At 36.3% G+C, this 23,174-nt stretch overlaps 1 protein-coding gene across 3 annotated transcripts in view; it reads left to right on the forward strand.

The window, feature by feature from the left end:
- Positions 1 to 23,174, forward strand: part of MIB1 (MIB E3 ubiquitin protein ligase 1) — a 74,814-nt gene that overhangs the window by 2,202 nt on the left and 49,438 nt on the right. For all 3 annotated transcript variants that reach the window (XM_062570214.1, XM_062570215.1, XM_062570216.1), the window contains exons 2-6: positions 6,941 to 7,112; positions 9,916 to 10,045; positions 11,835 to 11,939; positions 19,773 to 19,839; positions 22,113 to 22,317. In XM_062570214.1, coding sequence (XP_062426198.1) covers positions 6,941 to 7,112; positions 9,916 to 10,045; positions 11,835 to 11,939; positions 19,773 to 19,839; positions 22,113 to 22,317 — 679 coding nt within the window. The remainder of the gene's footprint in view (positions 1 to 6,940; positions 7,113 to 9,915; positions 10,046 to 11,834; positions 11,940 to 19,772; positions 19,840 to 22,112; positions 22,318 to 23,174) is intronic.

Consider the following 23,174-nt stretch of genomic DNA (forward strand, 5'->3'; position numbering starts at 1 on the left):
TCACTTCCCTCCTATAGATTTTCACCTTCTGTATTTAGTTGTTTGTTGTCTGGGGTAATGGTTGTCCACTGTTAAGTATGAAGGACTCTGACTCTAGGTGTTATTTTGATACTATCTGTAGGGTGTCTAAATAATTTTGATATAAATAATTACAAGAAAAGTGGGATTAGGTGACAAGAATTCTTAACTGTAGCATTAATAATGATCCTGTTGAACAAAAATGTACTATAAAATATGGGGGAGGGGACATTTTGTTATTTTTGTTGGTTTGTTGATAATTAGCACAATCTTAACTCAAACCTGGATCTTACATTTTAAAAAAGCATTTTTTCTCTTTGATTAATAAATTTACAGTCAGAACATGACCTAATTTCATAGTGAAAGTAAATATAAAAATACAGCAGTAGAAAACAAAATTAGATTGTTTATTGCTGGGAGCCCTTTTTATTAGATGTGCAAAATCATACATGATTATAAGCTCTTAAAAATGATGTTACTCTGAATTTTAAATCTGTACTGTTAAAAATAGTTGTGGTGCACCAAGGGCCCACTGAGTTAAACAAACAATGTTCTTAGTCCATTCTTTTTAAAAAAAATCATACATGTATATGTATACATATATACACACACGCACAAATATATGTGCATTTTTGCTTGATGCAAGAACAATATCTTATTGACTAAATGAGGTACTTGTTCTTATGTTAGTAATTGTAGGCTATAATCCAAATTGCAAGACTGTGTAAACTTCTCATAAAAATTAAATACTGTTAGTGCCATTATTTTAGGAGTGTTTTTATTAACATAAAAATTAATCAAAGATTTATGTGGATTATCTCTTGTTACCTATTTGCTCCAGGCACAGTCATCTGAGTATTGAACAAATTTTGAAAAGAGGTTTTGTTTGTTTCTCAGTGATCTGTTTCAAGGTAGTTGTATTAATTTGCCCCCTGTTGCCTATTGGTGATGCCATTTGCATTGGCCAGCATTTTTTTAAGCAAGATAGAGGGATTGAGAGAGGTTATTAAACTAGGAATATAAAAAGAAAGGAAATTTCAGTTACACCCTGTGTGATGGGGTCCTGAAAGAAGCATGTGATGGAATAGGATGCATTAGCAGTGTCCTGTAGCAGTCAGATTGTTTGCAAGTGAATCTATGTCTTTTTGTAAAATAGCCTTCTTCTTTAAGACCTAAAAAGAAAACCACGTGGGTCTTGAGAATCTGTATTTTTTGATAGTGTTGGGAAAAAGATATGGAAAGGACTATGAGTAGCTGAACAGAAGCTACAGCTTTATGTCAAAGCAAGAAAGATTAATGGGGAAGTACGGAAAGGCAAGCTTTGTATTTAAAAGGGAGGGCAGTCTCCTGCAAAAGGTGAAGGCTATACAGTAGCACATTTTTGAAGAGCACTCCTGACTGTTCATGTAATACTCGTGATCGTTACATAAAAATTCTGTGTTTATTCTTTCTGACGATGTTTTCTACAAAGCTTAAGGAAAAATTAATTTACCATCCGTTTCCTCTTCTGAATGATTGGTTCAAAGTAACGCTGTTACTTTCCTGCTTAAAATATTTACCTAATTATGAGTGAGAGAAGCTGGAGAAGGAGCTGGCGTCAGGAAATGCAATCTTGACAAGGAGTTACCCCTCAAATAAAGTGAGCGAATATCTAGTTTGAAAAGCTATACATGCTGTGTTCTGCTAATGTTAACAATTTAGGCTCTATTGATATTGGTAACTTGCTGTAACCTAAATAGTTGTATAAATCATCATGAAATCGTAAATAAGACAAACTGTATTAGTAAGGATTTTTTTTTTTTGGTGGTTCCTTGTAGATACAAGCAAAGCCCCTTAAAGCTAAAAATCGGATAGTTTCATGAGCAGTGATACTTGTGAAATGCTTTTTTTTTTAATGAACATGTCCTTTGTTCTCTAACCTTCCTGCCCTTCCCCCATTTCTCGTGCACAATAACCCTCTCCCTCCTCGTGTATCTTGAGATACCCTTACCAGACGAGATAGGACACATGCTTTGGTGACTGTGGAGTCCCTCGTATGCAAGGATCACTCAACAGACTGCCACCGAATGCAATGTTTAATAGATGAATTGTGTTATGGGGGCACTGATTTGAGTTTTCCCTTCTTGTTTTCCCCTAATTTGGCTTACCTCTGAGATTTCAGTTTTGCAGTGTGGCTGGAGTCTGGCCATAGCTTCAGAATTATTTAGAGTGGAAGAATGGGGGAAAAAAAGTCTATATTGCTTTTTAAATTGGGATGTAAACAAATTAATAAGTAGTTTGTAGTATCTCTGGGGATAATATACTGAATGGGAGTATTATCATTATAATATGAAAATATACTGGCTTATTAGAGTTTTTCTTAGCAAACTAAGGGCATGAGTCCATTGAAAATCGGATTTTCCTGGTTCTGAGAACAAATTATTTAAACTACTGTTGATTTGGATACCCCTTGTACATCTTGTTTTACTACTAAAATTTGGTTCTTTTATTGGAGAGTTGTATATTGCCACTTTCGAAAATCTTTCTAAAACAAAAGAAATTAATTCGTAACAAGAAAAATTAGTAAATTTGGACAAGACTGCTTCTATCTCATTTTGCAGCTTTAAGAGCAAGTATGACCATGGTTTAATGAAAGCATTCTTTCCTAATAAAGTTTGTGTTTCTCAACCTTTTTAAAATAGCCTTCCTGTCAAAGAGCAGAAGCAGTTTATATGATAGCTACAGGTTGCATTTAGAATAGCACTTTAGTCTGGCCTCAGAGCCTACTCTTGATCCAGTCTCCTGATTGTTCCTGCATACTGGGCTTTGGTTTACATCACAGCGTGGTTTCAGAGTGCGCAAACTGGTTTCCATTTTGATGAAACAGAACTGAAAGATGCGATACAAATGCTGATGAGCATTTGGTCCATTGGGCTAGACCAGAGCTAGTCTGAAATACTGTCTTCCTTCTTTCCTTGAAGTGTGTGTAGCGTGAATGACAGATCCTAGGTGCTGAGTTTTGATGCATAGTTTGACTTCTGTATCATCACCATGTTTGTTTAGCGAAATAGTTTTAATTGTTTGTCTTCAGATGCTCATGTACCACTTCCTATATGTGGCTTAACTTAAAAAAATATTCTTTCAACCTTTTCTGAAATATACTAGTGATTTAAATAGCATATTTCATTTATATTATACACATATATAAGGGGTTAGGTATCTTATTTTATCATCTGGCAGTTGTACCTTATTTCAGCGTATTTTTTAGCAGCTGAAGTTAAAGCTCTCCTGTAGTCCACTGTCACCAGAGGCACTCAAATCTGTTTCTCCCTTCAGATCTCTAATGCAGTGGTTATGCATTTTGTGCTAGATTACCTGCCAGCTCCTAACCTGCAGTGCTTGCTTTCTTATGACAACAGTATTTTGTAGCACCACAAAGAACTGGGTTGGGAAACTGATCCAGCTGAATATTTTTCCTTCTGGCTGTTTTTCAGCCTGATATGTCTTGATCCACTTTACAACTCAACCCTGCAAACCCTTTTGCTGGTAAAATCGTAAGAATGGAGCAGGACGATCTGGCGAGACATGGACTTACTGAAGTGTGTGTTGCTGCTGGAATCATTTATAAGGGAGTGGGTGGTGAAAGAGTGCAATTACTGGGACAGTGCTCAGGGATCCATGACGTTACGTGACCCTCTCAGTAGACTCTAAACAGAAGATATGTACACTTCTCTTTGTATGTCCTAGCACTGTATTCACTAACACAACTTTTGAATCAAACATCTTTGTACATGTTTTCCTTTGTATTTCCTAAGGAAAGTCTCCCGCTGACCCCCTGTGAGTTTTTTCACAGCAGCTTCTGCCTCACTGACTTGAAATATTTAGTTTTTATTCAAGTCTGCCATGAGACAACCTAATTTTGCATTATATGACTCCTGGTTATGCTTTTCTTTTGCCCTCTTTCTTTACTGCTTGCACAAATTTAAAGATCCTTCAGGCTCCTAATACCTTGGCCATTTTACATCCAGAGTAAATGTGATTCTCAGATAGCAAACTATCTTGCATAAAGTTCAGTAACCATTTAAATAATTCCAAAGTTGTGTAACTTCTCTGTTGCTGTGTGAAATACCATGTTTAGTGATCCACTTTATAAAACACCCCACTCAACACCCTAAAACCCTGCAACCTAAGCATTGTAAGTAAGTAGAAACTTTAAGCAAGGTTATAGAAATGGTGACTAGTTATCTGTCTCCGCATCTACTCCTGAAGACTATCGTACCGTGTGTGAAATAGTCCCATACTATTCATAGCAGTGAGTCAGCCACCTTAAGATCATAATTAATACTATCTTTTGGGGTGTAGCAGATATCAACAGATACCAGATATCGAAGTCTGAATGTACAGAATGAAAATAATTGCTCCCCCTTTGATGTTACCGTTGCATATTGGGAGAAAGATCATTGATGGAGTTTTATGTGGGGAGAAAACATGCATGGGATATTTCCAAATGTTTGTTTTGGTTGTCATAGTTACCATCCAACACTTTTTAAATATAGAGTATTTTCTTCTTCTTTCTCTCTCTCTCTCTCTCTCTCTCCCCCCCCTTTTTTTTTTAAAACATATGAGGTGTTTTGTCCAACAGTTGGAGCTGGCAAATGACGTTTAGCTTATAGGAATTGTCTGAACTATGCCTTCAAAATTTCAGCATGGAGTTTGTAATGAACACTTGAATGCTGCCGTAGTCATGAACTGCTCCAAGAATTAGTGACTCTTAGCATGATGTCAGAAGTTTCAGGGTTTTCATTGTTGCTGCAGGCTATCCTTGGCTGCCCTGACATGCTGCTCAGATCTCTGCAGTGGTGTGTTCAGTCTTTGTTCCAAATGTGTTGCCTTTTCCAGCCTTAACTAAATACGGTTTTATTCCAGTGTTCATACATCAGGACAACTTTTAATCATGAGGCTGGAAATCTTCCTAAATACATTTACAGTCAAGACTGTAGAGAGAAACTTCCTTGGTTAAGAGAAATGACATACAAGGTGCACCAGATGGTTGTGCTGCCATTTGGAAGGATCTCAAGCTGGAGAAATGGGCTGACAGGAACCTTACGAAGTTCAGCAGAAGAAAATGCAAAGTCCTGCAACCAGGGAGGAATAACTGCAGGTGCCAGTACAGGCTGAAGGCTGACTAGCTGAAGAGCAGCTTCCCGGAAAAGGACCGGGGGATCCTGGTGGTCACCAAGTTGAACATGAGGCAGTAATGCGCCCTTGTGGCAAAGGCGGCCATCGATATTCTGGGCCACATTAGGCAGAGCATTGTCAGCAGGTTGAAGGAGGTGATCCTTCCCCTCTACTCAGCATTGGGGGGACCACTTCTGGGGTGTTGTGTTCAGTGCTGGCCTCCCCAGTGCAAGAAAGATGTGGACGTACTGGAGCAAGTCCAACAAAGGGTTGCGAAGGTAATCAAGGACTTGAAGCATCTGACATACAAGAAGAGCCTGAGAACCCTGTTTAGCATAGGGAAGAGGAGGCTTAGGAGGGGTCGTCTTAATCTGTCTGCCTGATGGAGTGGTAAGGAAGGCAGAGCCAGATTCTTCTTAGTAGTGCCCAGTGACAGGGCAAGAGGCAATGGGCACAAACTGAAATATAGGGTAATTGAACGCTGGAACGGCTTGTCCTGAGAGGTTGTGGAGTCTCTGTCCTTGGAGATATTCAAAACCCAACTGGACATGGTCTTGAGCAGCTTTGAATGGTAGAGTATATAATCTCTTGAGGTGCCTTCCAACCTTAGCTATTCTGTGTTTCTGTGAAGTGATCAGACAGTGTTCCTTCAGTTTTGCCTTTCAACTTCTAGTTTTTCTTCATGGCAGGTGGCTTAGCTGTTGAACACATATAGCTAATAAGTTTGTAGTGGATTTTGCTCTCATTTCCTAAAACAGCCCTTCTGGAGGGGATAAGAACCATTCTTTTTCCTTTCTATTTCCAGAGATCTGTGTTTTTTAGGGTGAGCGAGTGGGAGAGTTTTGTGTTACTCCAGCCTTTTAGTGCTTATTTTTATCTTGTGCTACATACTGAATGCCAGTACTTATCTCTTCTGTTGCCCAAATATTTCCAGACAGCAGCAGAATCTGATTTTTTTAAAAAAAATCTTGCTGCTGTTTATTGTATTCAAAATGCACAGAGTAAAAATTTCTCTGGTTGATCAATTTTGCTCAGCTATAGCTTGGCAAAGCTATTAGAATGAGTAGACTTCAAAACTTTGTTTTTTTCTTTTTCTTTTTTTTTTTTTTGAAGGTTGGGAAGAGCACATGCTGGTGGGTTACATTTGGTTTATTATTGGCAGATTCTTTTTGAAATGTGTAACAAAATAGTTAAATGCTTCAAAATGATAACATAGATTTTCATGAAGCTAATTGCCTCTGTCAAAGAGTTTGAGTTTAGTTTCTCCCAATGTTTAAGTGAATACAGTTTAAATACCTGTCTTCTATTGTATGAAATGTGTAAATCAAACCAGTGGTTCTCAAACACTCATGCACAGTTGATTGCTAGTTCTTTGTGGTGTATGATCTGTTGAGACACTTATCCTGTGATGGAATTCCAGGTTTCCTGGATTTTTTGCATGTTACTATAAGTTTAATTATAAGTTACAGTATTCCTCATTTGTATAGATAGAAAGAGCAGATGCAGCTCATCGAATTTAACAGATGAGAAGTGATTAAAAAAAATCAGAAACAGACTGGCAACTAGAAAAGTGAGGCAAATTCTTGATCTTCTCCCTTATCCCCCATTAATGGTGGAGACAGGCTGATATGGTATCCTCATTAAGTTTTCTTTATTATTAACTTTTTCTTATATAGTTTCAAATTATAATAGTGTACAGTGGAAATCTGTATAGTGATGTAGCAATGCTGTTACAGTTGTGTGTTGTTTTTGCTTTTTCCTTCAGGTATCAAGCATGATGGGACTATGTGTGATACTTGTCGACAGCAACCAATTATTGGTATACGATGGAAATGCGCTGAATGCACAAATTATGACTTGTGCACGGTTTGTTATCATGGGGACAAACATCACTTGAGGCATCGTTTTTATAGAATTACCACACCAGGAAGTGAAAGGTAAAACATAGCTTTTTTTCCCCTGTGAAATTAAATAGGAACAGTTCATTGTGCTTAACTTCCATTACTGCAGATTTGGTTACTGAAATTTAGATGAGATAAGATAGCGAATTCAGACGTTGAATCTGTTCCTGGTTCCCTCTCTCTGTGAGGAGTTTAAATAAACTAAAACTTTTTTGTCTGGAAAATGCATTGAATGTGGAGATTTTGAAAGAATGAAATAGAGAAAGAAATTAGGGTGTGATTATTCGGTTTCTTATAACCTCATTGTGTGCTTTCTAGTTCTTATGTTAGCAGGTTTAACACGAAGGCAAACAGTGCATGATCACAACATCACTTGTCAATGAATTCCTAAATGTGAAAGTTTAAATAGGTTCTGAAATGGTGTGGACAGACTGATGGATAATGTGCCCCTTGTAGGCTATTAAGAACAGAATGACCTGGCGACAAAATTTCTGACTCAAACTCCTTAAACTGTTGGCTACAGAAGACGGTATAAAGATGCTGTAAAGAGTCCCTCTGTAATCGCCTTGTTTTTCATATTATTCTTACGCATCTAATATCTAAGTCTGTTAGAGGAGAACTGTGAACAACATAGGCCTTTAGGTTGTTCTTGCATAGTTGTTCTTATGTTCTTTGACTTTGAATGACTTTCTAAATCCAGAGTCCCTCTCCCTCATGATTTACTGACCTATATAGTGAGAATATTGTTATTTGCCTATTCCTAAGTATTTTGAGAGCATCACGTAAGGGCTACTTGTGGTATCAACTCTGTGGTAACTCTCCAGAATGACATGAAGTCATTGGAATTGTTTGTTGGACATGATACTCTTTTAAAGGGGATATCTTCATTTATTTAATTTTTAACATTTATTTTCTTTTCTTGGAAAAGTAAGATTTGCAAGTGTTATAATTTAGCGTTGTGCTAAGGTAAGTTGTTGGAGCACAAAAACAGAGTTCTCATATTGTCTCATAGGGACTGTGTTTATTTTCTTAGATATTTGGCTTGAAGTTTAACCATGGCTAAAGCCTTCAGGTTAATGGCCTGATCGAAAAATAACCTCTGTTTTTTGAGCCTTGTATTGGTAGGTCTAGTTGCCAAATAGATACTTTGAGCTTACTGGCTGAATTATGTTGTAATGCAGAACAAAAGTAGGTGTTGAATCCAAGAGTAAAAAGTGATGACTTAGTGCATTTAATAGAAAATAAGTAACAAAATATAAATCTGTTTTCCAATTTACTACTTTTTAAAAATATCTCATTGCCTTTGAGAATAGTTCTCAATCTTTTTTCTTCATTTTTCTTTTAAGCTGAAGGTTTCCTTAGAATTATAAGAGATCTATTTTTGGTGTATGGAAGATAAGTTTTAGCTTTTGGAGATAAAATTTTATGCGATGTTTAGAACTGCAGGATCTCTCTTGCATCTTGTCTCTTTCTCCCTATCTTTGTTTACACCAACTGATTTCTGTCTTGCAGCTCTTATTTAGAAGAGAGTTTCATCTGCCAAGGAGCTGTTTCTTTTGGATCCAATTTAGCTGAGAAAAAAATGATTAAATTTAGTTGTTTAAGGGAGGAGAAAGGACAAAGCAGTGCAATGCAATTTGAGGGATAGCTCATTAGAAAAATGGCAAACTGCATTTAATGACATTTGAATGAAGGAAAGCATTAGCTCTACCTATTTTGTTCTTGAGTCTGGGATATCATATGGGCTGCATACCAAAGTTAAATGTGCTGTTTTTGTCTCAGGTTTGTAGATACTGAAATATTTCTGAAATGCTGCTCTAAATGATATTATCTCTTTGTGTTTTCTTTCACTGTTTTGTATTACTTGGATAAAACTTGCTAATATTCTGATGTGCTCTTCTCATTGATTCTGACAATTTGTTAACTTTTTCCTTGTCTGCCATCTGCTGGATATTAAAAGTTGAGCAGGAGGGTGTTAACTTCCTGAAGAGGTCAGGAAACATTCAGAATTTCAAATGAAAAGTACTTTTGTCTAGCAACATTCTTACGGCATGAAGTAAGAAATCTAGTTGCACACAAAATGGTGGCTTTTGAGATGACTGAAAAGATTTATCTCTGTTTCCATTTGCACTAAAATATTTATAAAGAATTGTTGTGTTTGGGCACTTTATCTGTGCTAACCTATTTTGATTCTGTTGGAGTCTGAGGAAAAGAGGAGGTTGTTTTAGGAAAATAGTGTATTGTTATAAAAATAAGACTGAGAAAATGGGTGATGATAATATTGAATGAAATGTGCCAAGATATGTAATGAAAAGTATGTAGAAAGTAAGCCATTTCAACACGGAGGGGGAAAAGGTGCAGCTCTTTTGCTTAATAGTATAATTCTGAGAAAAGATAGAAGTACAGTTACAGGAAAGTAATATTGACCTAGAGATATTCCTAATAGAAACAAAAATATTTTGTTTATAGAAGTCTGTATGTTCCTTTATTGATTTTAATACTATGGGTACGGATCTATTCATAAATTGCTACTAGGATTAGTAGGAAGTTTGAGGAAGAAATTTTTGTTAGGATTAAAAATTTATAAGTGCATAATAATTCAGATTTAGGAAGATTTTTTTATTTTAATCTGATAGTCTGCTGTTTGAGTTGAGAATTTAATGGAGGTGATTCATACACTAAAATCTGCATTTGTGGGGTTATGCTTGTTTCAAGATGTTCTCTTGCCCTCCCACCTCCAAAGATTCATTTTTTTGGACTTCTTGATGCAGAGCTTTTATCATCTTGACCACTACTTCCTTTTTTTTTCTTCTCCCTCTCCCCCACCCCCGAACTCTAGGGTATTGTTAGAGTCTCGCCGTAAATCAAAGAAAATTACAGCAAGAGGAATCTTTGCAGGTGCCAGGGTGGTGCGAGGAGTTGATTGGCAATGGGAAGATCAAGATGGTGGCAATGGTCGTAGGGGAAAGGTAAAAATAAAACTGGCTTACTTAAATAGGATAATGCATATCTGGATGTTCATGTAATGCCATAAGTGGCCTTTTTAATTAAAATATCATTTAAACTTGAGATAATAATTTTCTAGGCATTTCTGAATTGTATTCTTTAAGGCTAAAGCACTTAGGGAAAAAAAGGTGTTACATATTATGACTAATTAAATTTGCTTGTTTACAGTATCAACATAACACTTTTAAAATAGGCAAATTTTTGTTCTGGTTTTAAGACTGGCTTGTAACAACATAAGTTCTTGGGTATATTTCAACATTACTAGAGAACTGGTGTAAGAGCAGCATTCTTGAGCATAGCCATTCCCCATCAATCATTACTACATTCTGTAGTCTGACTCTTTCTGGGTCACCACATCTGTGTTTATTTGGCTGTAGCTTTTCTGTGCTTATGCCCTGGATTTTTGTTTTTCATCTAATAAACTAGAAAAGACTCTATAATTAAAACCAAGAACTTTGCAAGTGTTGATTGCAGATATTATATTATTATCTAATTTAAGATCTCATATAAGTATTTTTGTTACAATTGTAGAGTAAAAACGTGAAAGTAATTGAGTTTATGGAAAACTGAATTGCTTGGAATAAAATGTTCCTAATCATAACCTTTGCATGTTTTCTACAGCTTACACTTCCCTAGAGATCTAATAGAGAATTGTTAAAAGTGTGAACATATAGCATGGAGTATAAGATATACTGTGACATATATCATTATAAAAGGGAAATTTTAGAGTGAGAATTGAATACCCTTATATCTAGGTGAATTGATGTTTCAGTTACCTTTATTTTTAGTGTTTATATGTCATTTAAAATGCAGTGACAAATTCCTGAATAAGAATGTCTATTCTGTACCCTCAATAAGCTTTAGCGCTTCTGAGGATTTCATTTTGGATTTTATTGAGAAGAAACTATAAGTTTAAATCTCTTAAAACAACAACAAAAAAGCCCACCTATATCTTGCTTATTTACCCCTTGCTGTGAATTTGGCAGGATATTTTGAAACCTCTGAAACCTTGCAATATAAGAAGCTTATCCTGCGTTGTCTACTTTATGTGCTAAATTTGAGTTAGTGGGATTACTTGTGGGCTGAAAAGGTGTATAAATGCATATTAAAAATGTTTTCAAGATGTGTATAAACTAAGAAAAGGAGCTAGTAGATGTCAGAAACAGCTTTTAAATAAATACTCAAAGATAAGAATGAAGACAAATTCTGGAAGTTGATTCTTTGAGTAATTGATGTATTTTCAGAATTTGGTGTGCAGCCTCATGATTTCAGAAGTGTCAGGAAAAGTCCTTTTCACTTTCTTTTGCCTTGTTGTTAAACAGAGTGGCACTGGAAATAAATCTTGGTGCCAGGCACCAAGTAGGTTAAACTAGACAAATTGGAGTGATGAAAATAGTTTTCATACTTTTTTTAAGGAAATATTTTTCTAGTAAGAACATGCCAAAACAACATTAAGTGAATATTTACAATACAGATTTTGGTCTGTATTTATGGTAATTAGGCTAGCTACCAAATACATAAAAGAAAAATAGACCTACAAAGTAAATATTCAGGCTGCAGTCATTATTAAGACAAGTAGGGAATGCTTTTATCAAACAGAAAACATCTTCAGAATAAATTTTTGAAATTAGTAAAACTGGTATAACCTACATTTGTTCAAAGGAATGGACAAAACTTTTAAGTTGAAATGTGCTTCTAAATCTTTGTTATAGAATCATTTTTTTTCCCCCTTTTAAAAAAAAATCTAAATAGGTAACTGAAATCCAGGACTGGAGTGCGTCAAGTCCACATAGTGCGGCATATGTTCTTTGGGACAATGGTGCTAAAAACCTTTACAGAGTTGGCTTTGAGGGCATGGTAAGTATAAAAGAACACAAAGGGTAAAACGCTTGGTGGGGGAAGGGTAGTAAGAATAACTTGTTGTGCTTTATTCTCTCTCTTTTGTAATATTTTTTGTCAGTTTGCATGCTGTTAGTCAGGTCATTGTGATTACAGCTGTATAGCTCATGCATATGTATTACGAAGAAAGTCTGATCTGAGATTTTACTGAACATGCAAATAACAAAGTTAGAGCAGGTTTCTGGCTGAGTATAGTAAATGTTTACATTTTGCATACATAATATTCATACTGTGCTGATATTGTGTCTATATTAAAAATCACCAAAGGAGGGGGGGTGAAGCATTTATTCATGAACTTTTAAAGACTCTATCTGTAGCTTTAACTCCTGAACTCTGAAGTTTGTTGTAAGCTTGGTCTGAGTGATTACTGCAAGATTTGCAGCTTTTTAAATCCTCTTGTGATAACTTTTTTTTTTGTCGATGAGAGGGTGATGAATTATTTTACGATCTTAATTTTCTCTAGCATGAAGTTTTTCATTTTGTAGCTTCTAAAGCCACTACTACAGCTATAGAGAGAAAATGAGAAAGACTCTAGCATAAGTGCCTTCTGTTGCTGTTTTTTCTTACCCTAATATGGGTCAAGGAAAGGTTACTTTGATTTTCAATTGATGTGACATCTTAATTATTATTGGCTTTGCATGATTTTGGTTTGATACGGCAGAGGAAAGCCATGTTAACTTAACATTAGAATGTCATCTTGTCAGACATATATCAGTAATAAAATACGTAAGTTAACGGTGACCAGTCCACTTTTTTCAGAGTAAAATATTTTGCTTTATGGTATTGCTTATGAAGTTTGCTAATAATGTTAAAAAGATATACTAAATATTTTTAGTAGTAATAAATACATATTTTTATGTCAGATTTAACAAAAGAGTAATACTTTTAGTGCAGCTCAATGTTTTGATGCATACTTTGGAAAATTCAGTCATGTATAGTTTCTTCAACAGTCTGAAACAGGAGAATAAAATGTAGATTGCATGACTCTGAGAATTCCCTTCCAGTGCTGCTAGTTCTAAAGAAAATTTCTTGTATACTGGCAAACAGAAAAGAAAGTTTAATATATTATTACGTAGTATAATATTATTAAACCAGTGGTCAATGTCTCCCTTTCCCCTTCCAGTATTTGATTTGTGATGCATAAAAAAGAAGCACAACTACAAAGATCTAGATAGTAACTCTGAAATCACAACAAACAAATCCAGCTGAACTGTATCTTGTTCTATGTTGAAAGTTTTAGACTGCTTAATACAGGAGATCATGCTAGAGAATCATTAAAGATTGTTTTTTGGCCTCAGAAACTAATAAATTAAGCTATTTCAGAATAGAATGCAACTTATTTTCTTAATAAAAATATTTATTATTGATAACTATATTCTGTTGCCAGTCTATTGTCATATAAGGGAGTGTTAATTTTCTTGATTAATTGATCAAGTACTTGATCAATTATTGCAACTGTAAACTGAATGGATAAGTAAAGGATGACCCTTTTCCAAGATTTGCATAAATAGAAATATTTAGTCGTTTAATAATTAGTGACACTTGAAAAAAGCTGTCAAAATATTTATGAAATTAACTATATATATATAAATATCAAACAGAATGGGTTCTTGGGTATCTGTGACAGATAGTCATTTAAATGTAAAGCTAAATTTTATAACAGCTCAGTTGCTTGCTAATGTGTATGTTCCATTATGATTCTCTGCTAACATTTAAGTGCTGTTGTATATAAATGGCTAATACACTGTCAGAAAGTCCATATAATGTTGGGGCAAAGTTGTCTTAAGACTTAAAAATTGATTAAGAACGTACAGAAAATGTGGGATCAACAGTACTCAGAGTGTGTGCCGAAGTAAATACAGCTGGGAAGAAACCCATACTTACAAATGAATAACACTTGACTTGGACACAAATGGAGTTGATTAAAGAAACACAGCTTATTATCTTAAATCAGGGTTGCTTATTTGATCGCTGACAGACTGCATCTGGTCTTCAGAATGAATTTATCCAGCCTGCCAGCTTTTCCTTGGAAAAGACAAGGATTGGCTGTTAGGGCAGCAGGTGCTGGTTGAAAACTTTCATTTATTTTTGGTCAGATATTTTTAGTTTGTGGTTGCTGTGTTTATATGGGAAGTGGATGAGAGAGGTGCATCCTATCTTTGTTTGTACCATCTGTCATTTAAATCTGGGAGTCTCTACTGGCACACTGATACAGCCCACAAATCCCCAAATTGGAATCTGTATTTATAAACAGTTGTGTTGGATAACACCTTTCTTGCATCTCTAGGAGGAATAAAGTGCTATTGACTAATACGATTACTGGCAGCACTCACATTTCGTATCCATATATATTCAGATTCTAGAGCGAGAGCAAGCTGCTAACCACTTTATTTGCTGCTTTAAGAATGTCTGAGTGTAGTCTTTTGTAGTAAAAAGGTACAATATTTGGAATTAGAAAGTTCTTGGGAAGATTGTGAGCCAGATTTTTTGGATTTGTTTCTAGTCTTTAATGCTTCATATCAAACACCTAAGGGTATAAAGCTGTAATATGCCTTGGTTTTCAACAAGTGATGTATTCTACTACTTTAGTAAATAATACAGAATGCTATAAAAACTTATGACAATGGGTTAAATTCTGGAGCCTTCTGCTAGCAGGAATGCCCCAAACCTGATGTCTGTTTCATTATTCAGGAATCATTTGTGTGCTTCCGAATTTCTTTGCTCAATACTATCTGCCTTTTCTGTGTGATTAACCTCCTCATTATGGAGGATCTTACTTTCATCTGTGTAGAGCCTGAAAGAGGTAACTGTAGTTATCATCCATCATTGTCACAGTAATCTGTAAGCCATCTGTGTTTGTGTGCTTTTTCCACAAAAGTCTGAATAGCTGAGTGTGTAATAGAAATTGAGAAGATTCCTTGCCCTCATGTTTTTGATGTTATTTTAATCTTTGGGTTTTTTATCCTAATTGATGTCTAATGTTCATTCTTCAACATTTATTTGGGTTACCTTAGAAGGTGGACCTAGAAATTACCTCAGAGGATTTTAAATCCACTTTTTAAAAGTGGCTTATTAACATACAATTCATTTTTTTAGAACAAAAATGAGAAGTCTCTTGCAATACTAGGCATTGCAGGTGAGTGTTTTATAAAAATACACTTTCTGCTGCAGTTATGGTATAGAATGTAAGTCAGATCTTCAGCTGTCCAGTCTTGTGTCTTGTCCCCAGTACTTCCAAAGTGAGGGGGGTTTAAGAAAGAGCAGCAAGAATCCAGTTTACGAACAGTTAGTAGTTACCTGAAGAGGTAGTTTTATCTTAACCCGTGAGTTTGACTAGAACGTGGCTGGAAGCGTAAGAACTGTTGATTTTATTATTAATACAAATGACCATCGTTTCCATATCGGCAAACTGTGACTTGAACATTATTTAGAAAATTGTGAGCTCTCAATGGTAATTATGCTTTTCTTCATTTTAAACATACTGATTTTTCCATATAGCCAAAGCCTCCCATGTTATTGCTGTAAGCAATGGCAAATGCCAATGTCTGTTACAGTTTCTTTAAACAAGTAATTGTTTAGAGTACTTTCATGATACACCCTTCATAAACAGTTTTCTTTCTTCTCCTTAAATAAAAAGAACTTGTCACTATTTTGTTAATTCACTGTCCTTCTGTTGTTTTCTAGGTGCTGATCAAAACTGACTTGTAACATGAAAACATATATTTTGGTTGTGTTTACATACAAGTCAGGTGTTTTCATTACTTACAATGTAGTCAAACTTAGGTTGATGGTTTTGAATTCAGAAAGAAATGAAGTGTTTATATATTCCCAGTGCGTTCATCTGCGTTTGTCAGCAGACTTTGTTTTGCTTCTTGTTTACTTAATCTTACTTGTCTTCATTCTCTGGTAATCTCAATCAAGCCAAGTTTTTCATCTGCCTTCTGTCCATAACCAGGTGGCCAAGAAGCATTTTTCTTAACAGAAAAGGGACTTTACTGATCCTATCCTATCATGTTCATTTACCCTGTTCCCCCAAAAGTAAGACAGTCCTGAATATAAGATGATACCCCTTAAAGAAAAAATATTACACATGGAAAAGTTGGGTTTTTTATTTTTTATTAAGTACCTATAAACAGTAGACAATAATGTTAAAACCTGTTTACTTATGATTTGCCTGAAGTCTGATTCTTCTGTGAAGCTCAGTTGTTGTTGCCATTGTTTTTGCACTTTGTGCCTCTTTATTTAATTTCTCTCCTGATATCTTTGTATTAGGTGACATTTCAATGCATCTGGCATAAGCATTCTTCTCTTCCTTAGCAGCACACCTAGCCTCCCAATGAAGTCTGTAGACCTTCATCCCTGGTTTTGATAGATGGTATTCCATATTGATAGGAATAACTTAATAATTAATCCAGTGGGCAGCTGCTGCCTTGGCAGTTTTACTTTTCAAGGTCATGTATTATGACACTTTTATACCATCTGCCAGCACTGCTGACATCACTGAAATGTACATTTTTTTTTTCATTCCCAGATGTTTTTAAGATGATGAAATTGTACCCATTTCTTCCATGATGTGATTGGATGGCATGTCAAAGTAAACTGTCTCATCTGTATTTCCCATTTGGCTCAGATCATGGTGTTTACACAATCTAATCACATGCTGCTAGAACGCAATGAATTTTTTAGTGAAGACAAAAGGTAAATGTTAGCAGAGCAGTCTCTGCTGTATGCAGAAACCTTTATGACCCACTGCTCGTGCATCAACTATTTGACTTAAATTCTTGCTGTGGAATGTTTGTGCTCATGCAGTTTCTAGAGCTTTCAGTTTATGATTTCCTGTGTAACTGGGACTCCCATCTCTTCTTTAAGTACACACAAAGTCCACCAAATCTACAGTTTGTGCCGTTTCTGGAAAGCCTGAGTTCACTGAATGAATGAAATGAATGAAAAATAGCCCTATAAAGTTAGCGTGTGAAAAGCTTATGTTTTGTTTTCATCTTCACCCATTTGTTTCTGGTGTTGCAGTTATGTCCCTCCCCCCCACTGCCCAACTCCAGAAAAGGGTATCATTGTGAATCTGAAATTTGCGTTTTGACTTCTCCTGGCTTTTGGTACATTCCCTTTTGCATTCATACATCTCATCTCCAAATGATCTACCGTTTCCATCCACTTACTAGATTCAGGGAGGCTCATAAAACTGCCAGAAGTCACAGTGGAGTTCTGTCAGGTGCAGCAGAGCGCAGCTTTCCGAGGCAGGGAGCGGACGAGCAGTGAGGACGCGCTGCGGTGCCGAGGCGCTGGGCTCCGGTGGCCGGGCCAGGCGTTCACCGTGCCTGTGCTCCCTCCTCGCTGCGGGCCTCTGGCGCTGCGCCCTCCTGAGGCCCTGTTAACCTGCCAGGGAGACGGCTGGGAGTGTAACATGACCCCTGGTTTTATTTTTTTATTTATTTTTTTTAAGTTAGACTACTTGAGGAGAAGAAAGCTTCTTTGTTTTTTCTGGTAAATACAGTAGGTGACTACCAGAAGTAGATGTACTTTTCTAGAATTAGAATTAACTTGGCCAGTTTTCCTGGTACTGAAGTACAATTAAGTACATTTTTGTGTTTTAAAACTGGGAATTTTTTCAGTGTTGGTTATGTTTTTTTAAGACATTTGCAGACCTTTCTTATGTTGACATGTTAGTTTACTTTTGTTAGTAGTGCTGTTTGTAAAGTTCTGGAAGGAACTGGAACAGGTTGCCCAGAGAGGTTGTGAAGTCTCCCTGCATTTTCCATGAGTCCTCCTCAGTTTGTTTGTTTTGGTGAAGGCCTTCCTTAAAAAACAAAACTCTTCAATCCCTCCCTGCAAAAAACTCGCTTTACCATGCTTTTCTTCATTGCTTAGATCTGACTCTTTTATGCCCAAGTAATCTAACTTGGATTCCCAACATATAAGTGAAAGGAAGACAGGTATGAGCTACCACAACGCTACCACTTTGTCTTACAGCCAACTATATCATACTCCAGAAATAAACCACACTTAGTGCGTAGTACAGCAGGGTAAAGAGAGAGAGCAGGCTTGTCTGCTCGGATTTGGAGGTTTCTGTCTTCGCGTAAAATTTAAGGTATTTTAACCTGCTTTCTGGTAACTTCTGCTGCAAAATAGCAATGGGCTATGACTCAAAATCCATCATGTTGTTACTGATTTTTTTTTCTGCTCCTGCTAGCAGTTAGACATCTGTCTGCACTGTACATTACCACTTACTGTAAATAACTCATGTTGATCTTGTGCCCAAATTTTGCCTGGTTGCAAGGAGAACCGTTTTGGATCTTCCCACTCTCTCTTGTTGATGCTCCGAAGACTGTGAAAACAGCTCTTGTGTATGTACTCCTCCTTGGCTCTTAGGCAGACGGTTGCTTGCCATGTTTTCCTGAAGAGTTTGTGTTCAGGGGGTCGCAGGCGAAGTAAATCTCGGCTGGGCCGAGTGACGGAGTCGGTTCGCCGTCCGGGATGGTTGGCGATGCTCCTTTGTCCTCAGCCACCTGCCCACCGGGTGGCAGCATCTCCTTGCAGCCCTTCTGTTTGGGTGCTGAACAAACTGCGGCTTCTGACAGAATTTGAAGAGCAACTAAATCTCATTATGTTGATCTGCCTGTTTTAATTGGCATCTGAAAAAGCGGCTGGACAGTCTTCGTAGATCAGGCTAAACTCCAAATTGTGTTAGCTGTTAGAGGTTAGTGAAGGTAGTATTGCGTTCATCAGTATCTCGGAGACTGGGAAGATTTAAGAGGTTTCGTCTTCATCCTTTTGCAGGAGGACAGTCTTGCAATAAATTTTGGGCGTGGAAAAATAAGAAATAACTAGGAAAACATTTGTTTGGCTTATTTTATCACAACCACCACCTGTCCTCTTTTTTTCTCCCCCATCCCCCGCCAGTATTCTGACACATTCAACAAAGTTTCCCATCTCGCTCCCAACTCATCATGGACACAAAATGCCCTTTGTTTAGTGAGATTTGTTCCATAGAGAGTAATGCCAGATGGCAGCCGTTTGGCTTAAAGGGTTACCCAGGAAAGAACTAAAGGAAGGGGGAATTATAGGAACTCTGCTGGGTTTATGAATAGTGGCTGGTTATCACACTTGAAACTTATGCTTCTTAGATAATACGAAACAGAATCTTTTGGAGGTGTAGTCTTTAACTCTTTTCTCCTTAAAAGAGCAGGATTTAGCTCAGTATAAGCTTTAAAAAAAAAAAGAAAAAGAAAAAGAAAAACAACCCACATATCCTTGTATTCTGTATATTTTTCATAGGAAATTCTTCAGATTTTAGGATTTGGATGCCAAATTTTATTCTCTAAGTTAAACATAAATCTGACTGAAAAAGATGTGGGAAGGAAGGGCAGCACTGGCAAGACTTAAATGATACTGTACAGGAGAGACTGTGGCATCAAGCACTGTATGCAATTTTTTTATTCTTGCTTTACTTGTATTAGTATGCGCTTTTTTTTTTTTTTAAGGAAGAATGCCTATAGAACAATGCAGAAGAGCTGCCTTATTCTAATAATCATTTTGAATTAAAAACATTTTTATCCTTTACAACGCATTAATGTAAAGCCTTTTATATTGGTAAGGGTTATTAAATCTTGTGAATGTCAAGGCTGACAGTTTGCAAGAATATTAGAGATTGTTTGCTCTGTAACTTCATGGCATATAATTTTCAGCCTTTCTCAGTTGAGTATATTTCAGTTCTAGTTTCACTAACCTGGAGGTTCAGCCAGTGAGGACTAAAGTTGTCTTACTGTCTTTTCCTAGTCTGACCTGAAATGTGTCCAAGATGCAAAAGGAGGCTCTTTCTACAGGGACCATTGTCCTGTGTTAGGTGAGTTGCAGATAAAGTAAACTGATCTTGATTTGTGTTAACTATGCTTAGTCTGGACTTCTGTTTCCTTTTTAAACATCTTTTAAAGGGACTGTCCTTTATAGTGTGATACAAGTGTTAGCACCTCTGTTCATTGTGATGGTTTGTATCTTAATAATAAATTGTAACTCTTTTCTAAATGTGCCAAGTGGACAGCAGGAGAGTTCTTAAGTATTGACTAAGTAATAACTTGCATTTCACGTGTACATTGTGCACTGTATTTCTGTAAAACAGCCAAACATATCTCTGCATTCTGATAGGACTGTTAAAATATTCAGGCATGCTCAATGAAGTACTGTATACATGGCCATAAACAGAAAATATTTGAACATCTAACTTAATCTACCTTAAAATAGTATATGTTACGAACCGTCGGCTGAGGTTTTCCGTATCGGCCATTGCACTGACTTATGTCTACTGCCTAACTAAGATAGTAAAGAAATATGCAGAGTTTATTACAAAAATGATTGCCAGCTGTTTTGGGTTTTGAGATATGGGCAAGTTGAGCTAAATAGATTGTTGGGCAAAATGTTCTTAATTATTAATGTGTATTTCCTTGGCAAAACACCAGATTATAAAACGAGACACTACAGAAAGTTTTGCTTTTCTTCTCAAGTTTCCTGTTGTACTTAGATGCATTAAAAATTAGCTGATGATACTGTCTTTTCTAAAAGTCATACAGATTCTTTCTTCATCAATCTATTCTAATTTCTTGCACATGTATTTTAAGTATGATCTAAAAGCATTCCTTTTTTGACATTATAGGAGAATAGATGAAAAAAGTAAAAGTCTGTCTTATTTTTAAAAAAAGAGGAAAAAGTAGTTGTCATACAGGAAATCACTTAGTTAATTAGATTGTTTGGAAGTAAGAAGCCGAGATGCTCTGATTTTTGTATTTTGCTTCTATATTTGGTCTTAATATGGTCTTACTGGTTATTGCACAAGTAAATTTAGGTTCTTATGGTCTGTATTCTTCAGGGCGTGCTTGCATATTGTTACTCTCTTTTTTTTTTTTTTTTTTCAGTAAACTCCAGTTAATTTTGGTTATTGCTTTAAGATTACAGTTTTGTAAATGTAGCTTGCTTTTGTGGTGATACTGTATTTGAATGCATTAAAAATATCCAGTAAAGATAGTTGGGAGACTATGCTGTAAATTCTTCCTCTTCCAGTATATTAAATTGCTCTGGGATGATGATGAACTCTGTCTCAGAGGTTTTGCCAAGTTATCCTGCATCATCTTAGTCTGGTTCTTCGGAGAACGTCTCTCGCTATTATTTGTCTTCTGAAGATAGGTCACAGATACGTTCGTGCTCTGAGTTTAATTGTGTAATTCTCATTCAAAACTAGAGAATTCTTTTTGAAGCTTTGCGATGTTCAAAGCAGAGTGCAAATAATACTGTAGCAAGAACCTGATTAAGACGGAATAGCACATAGTCAAAACTCAATACTGGGAGTAATTTTTCTAAATATGTCATTGATGACCTTGATGAGAAAACTACTATCCCAGAAAATCTGCAGGTGATAGCAAATTGGCAGAGCAGTGTGCTTGAAAGTAGAGCTTTCATTCAAAAGAACCTTGAGAAACTGGAGTACTGACTCAATCTATGCAAGTCCTGGAATTGTCCCTCTCCAGCTTTCTATGGATGGCACCAGACACCAGCCTCTGGTTCTGGCACTGAGTAAACTTACAAGAGTCTTCTCTTGTCAGTTGTCATAGCTTGATGTATGTGGATGTATGCTATTTTTTTCTAAAGCTGATGACTTTTCACTATGACACCTCTTTTGAAAGTAGAGATTGTATAGGGAGGTCTTCTGCACAAAAATATTTATACATATATTTTAATTTATAGCCATCTCACTACTTACAGGGTTAACTGCTTTCATCATTATGAAATGGCACTGTAAATTTGACAGTCTTAAAACTATCAGAGGGTTTTTTTTATAGTTACTGCCTATACTAGATAGAGATCACCCTGGGGCCTGTCAGAGCTGTTTACTGTGTACCGCTTTCATTACTACTCATCTAAAAAACTCAAAAGAAGTACTGAATTCTATACCAAGGATGCAGAATTCCTTTTTACCTGTTTACTCTCTTTGCTATTGGCCAGTGCAGTTTCAGAGAAGCTGAGAGGTCTTGTGGCTATTAGTTCTACTTGAGAAATTAATTTCTGTTATTTAGATGGTTTGGATTTTTACTATGGTCTTATTCACTTTTCCTCTCTATTCCATTCTAGGTGAGCAAAATGGTAACAGAAATCCTGGTGGGCTGCAAATTGGTGACCTTGTAAACATTGACCTTGATTTAGAAATTGTACAGTCTTTGCAGCATGGTCATGGAGGATGGACTGATGGCATGTTTGAAACCTTAACAACAACTGGAACGGTTTGTGGCATTGATGAGGATCATGATATAGTAGTACAGTATCCAAGTGGCAACAGGTTTGTTACATGCTCTTCATCAATCATTCTCACAAATTTTCTTCAACACTTAAGATGACTTGATGCCAGAAACTTTCTGTTCTTCTGCTTGAGTCTGTCAAAATTTCCTTGAGAATTTTTATATTTCTTCTGTAATGTGTTATGAGGACTTACCTATTACAGAAAATTTCAGTACTTTAAAGATGCCTTAGTGGGAAAAGAAAGTTTGCCGCTTCTCACACTTACTGAAAATTTGAATCCCAAATACTTGAATAAATTTGCGGAATATCCAGTTTCCCCAAAATGATGTTTCAGACTGTTTGGTTTTTTTATTTTTTATTTACAATCTCATAGTCCCAAGGGGAATAGTAGCAGCAACGTGCTGTAGGTTTTCTGGAAAGTGGCTTAAGAGCACTTTTCTTTTTGTGATGGGGATCTCTAGTATGTATATATAGTCCTTGGCATGATGCATATGCAACATTTTGTTACTTAGATGAATGTTAGTTTGTGTAAATATGGACCAAGAATGGGAAATGTTGGGGAAGATGGTGTCAAAACTACCCTGCAAGTGAGTTTAGATTTGAAGCTTGATGAGCTGCATCCATGCCAGTGTGATTCAAACCAACCTCTACTGTGGATCTGAGCTGATATCTCTACATGGCTTTGTATTGCCTTGCTCTCAAGAGCCATACTTGTCTTTAAAAAAACAGCTGAATGAAGTGTGATTTCAATTGTATGTAAAGACTGACCTGCTGACTTTGTCCAGAAAGGATTAACATTACGTTATTCATTAAGGCTTTCCCTCAGGGCATTGCAATCTCTTGCTAACTTTAATAAATGCAAAATGGAGCTAACACAAACTGAAAGGATGCAAGTGC

Source organism: Rhea pennata, chromosome 2 (genome assembly GCF_028389875.1).
Source record: "Rhea pennata isolate bPtePen1 chromosome 2, bPtePen1.pri, whole genome shotgun sequence".
In the NCBI taxonomy this organism is placed as follows: Eukaryota; Metazoa; Chordata; class Aves; order Rheiformes; family Rheidae; genus Rhea; species Rhea pennata.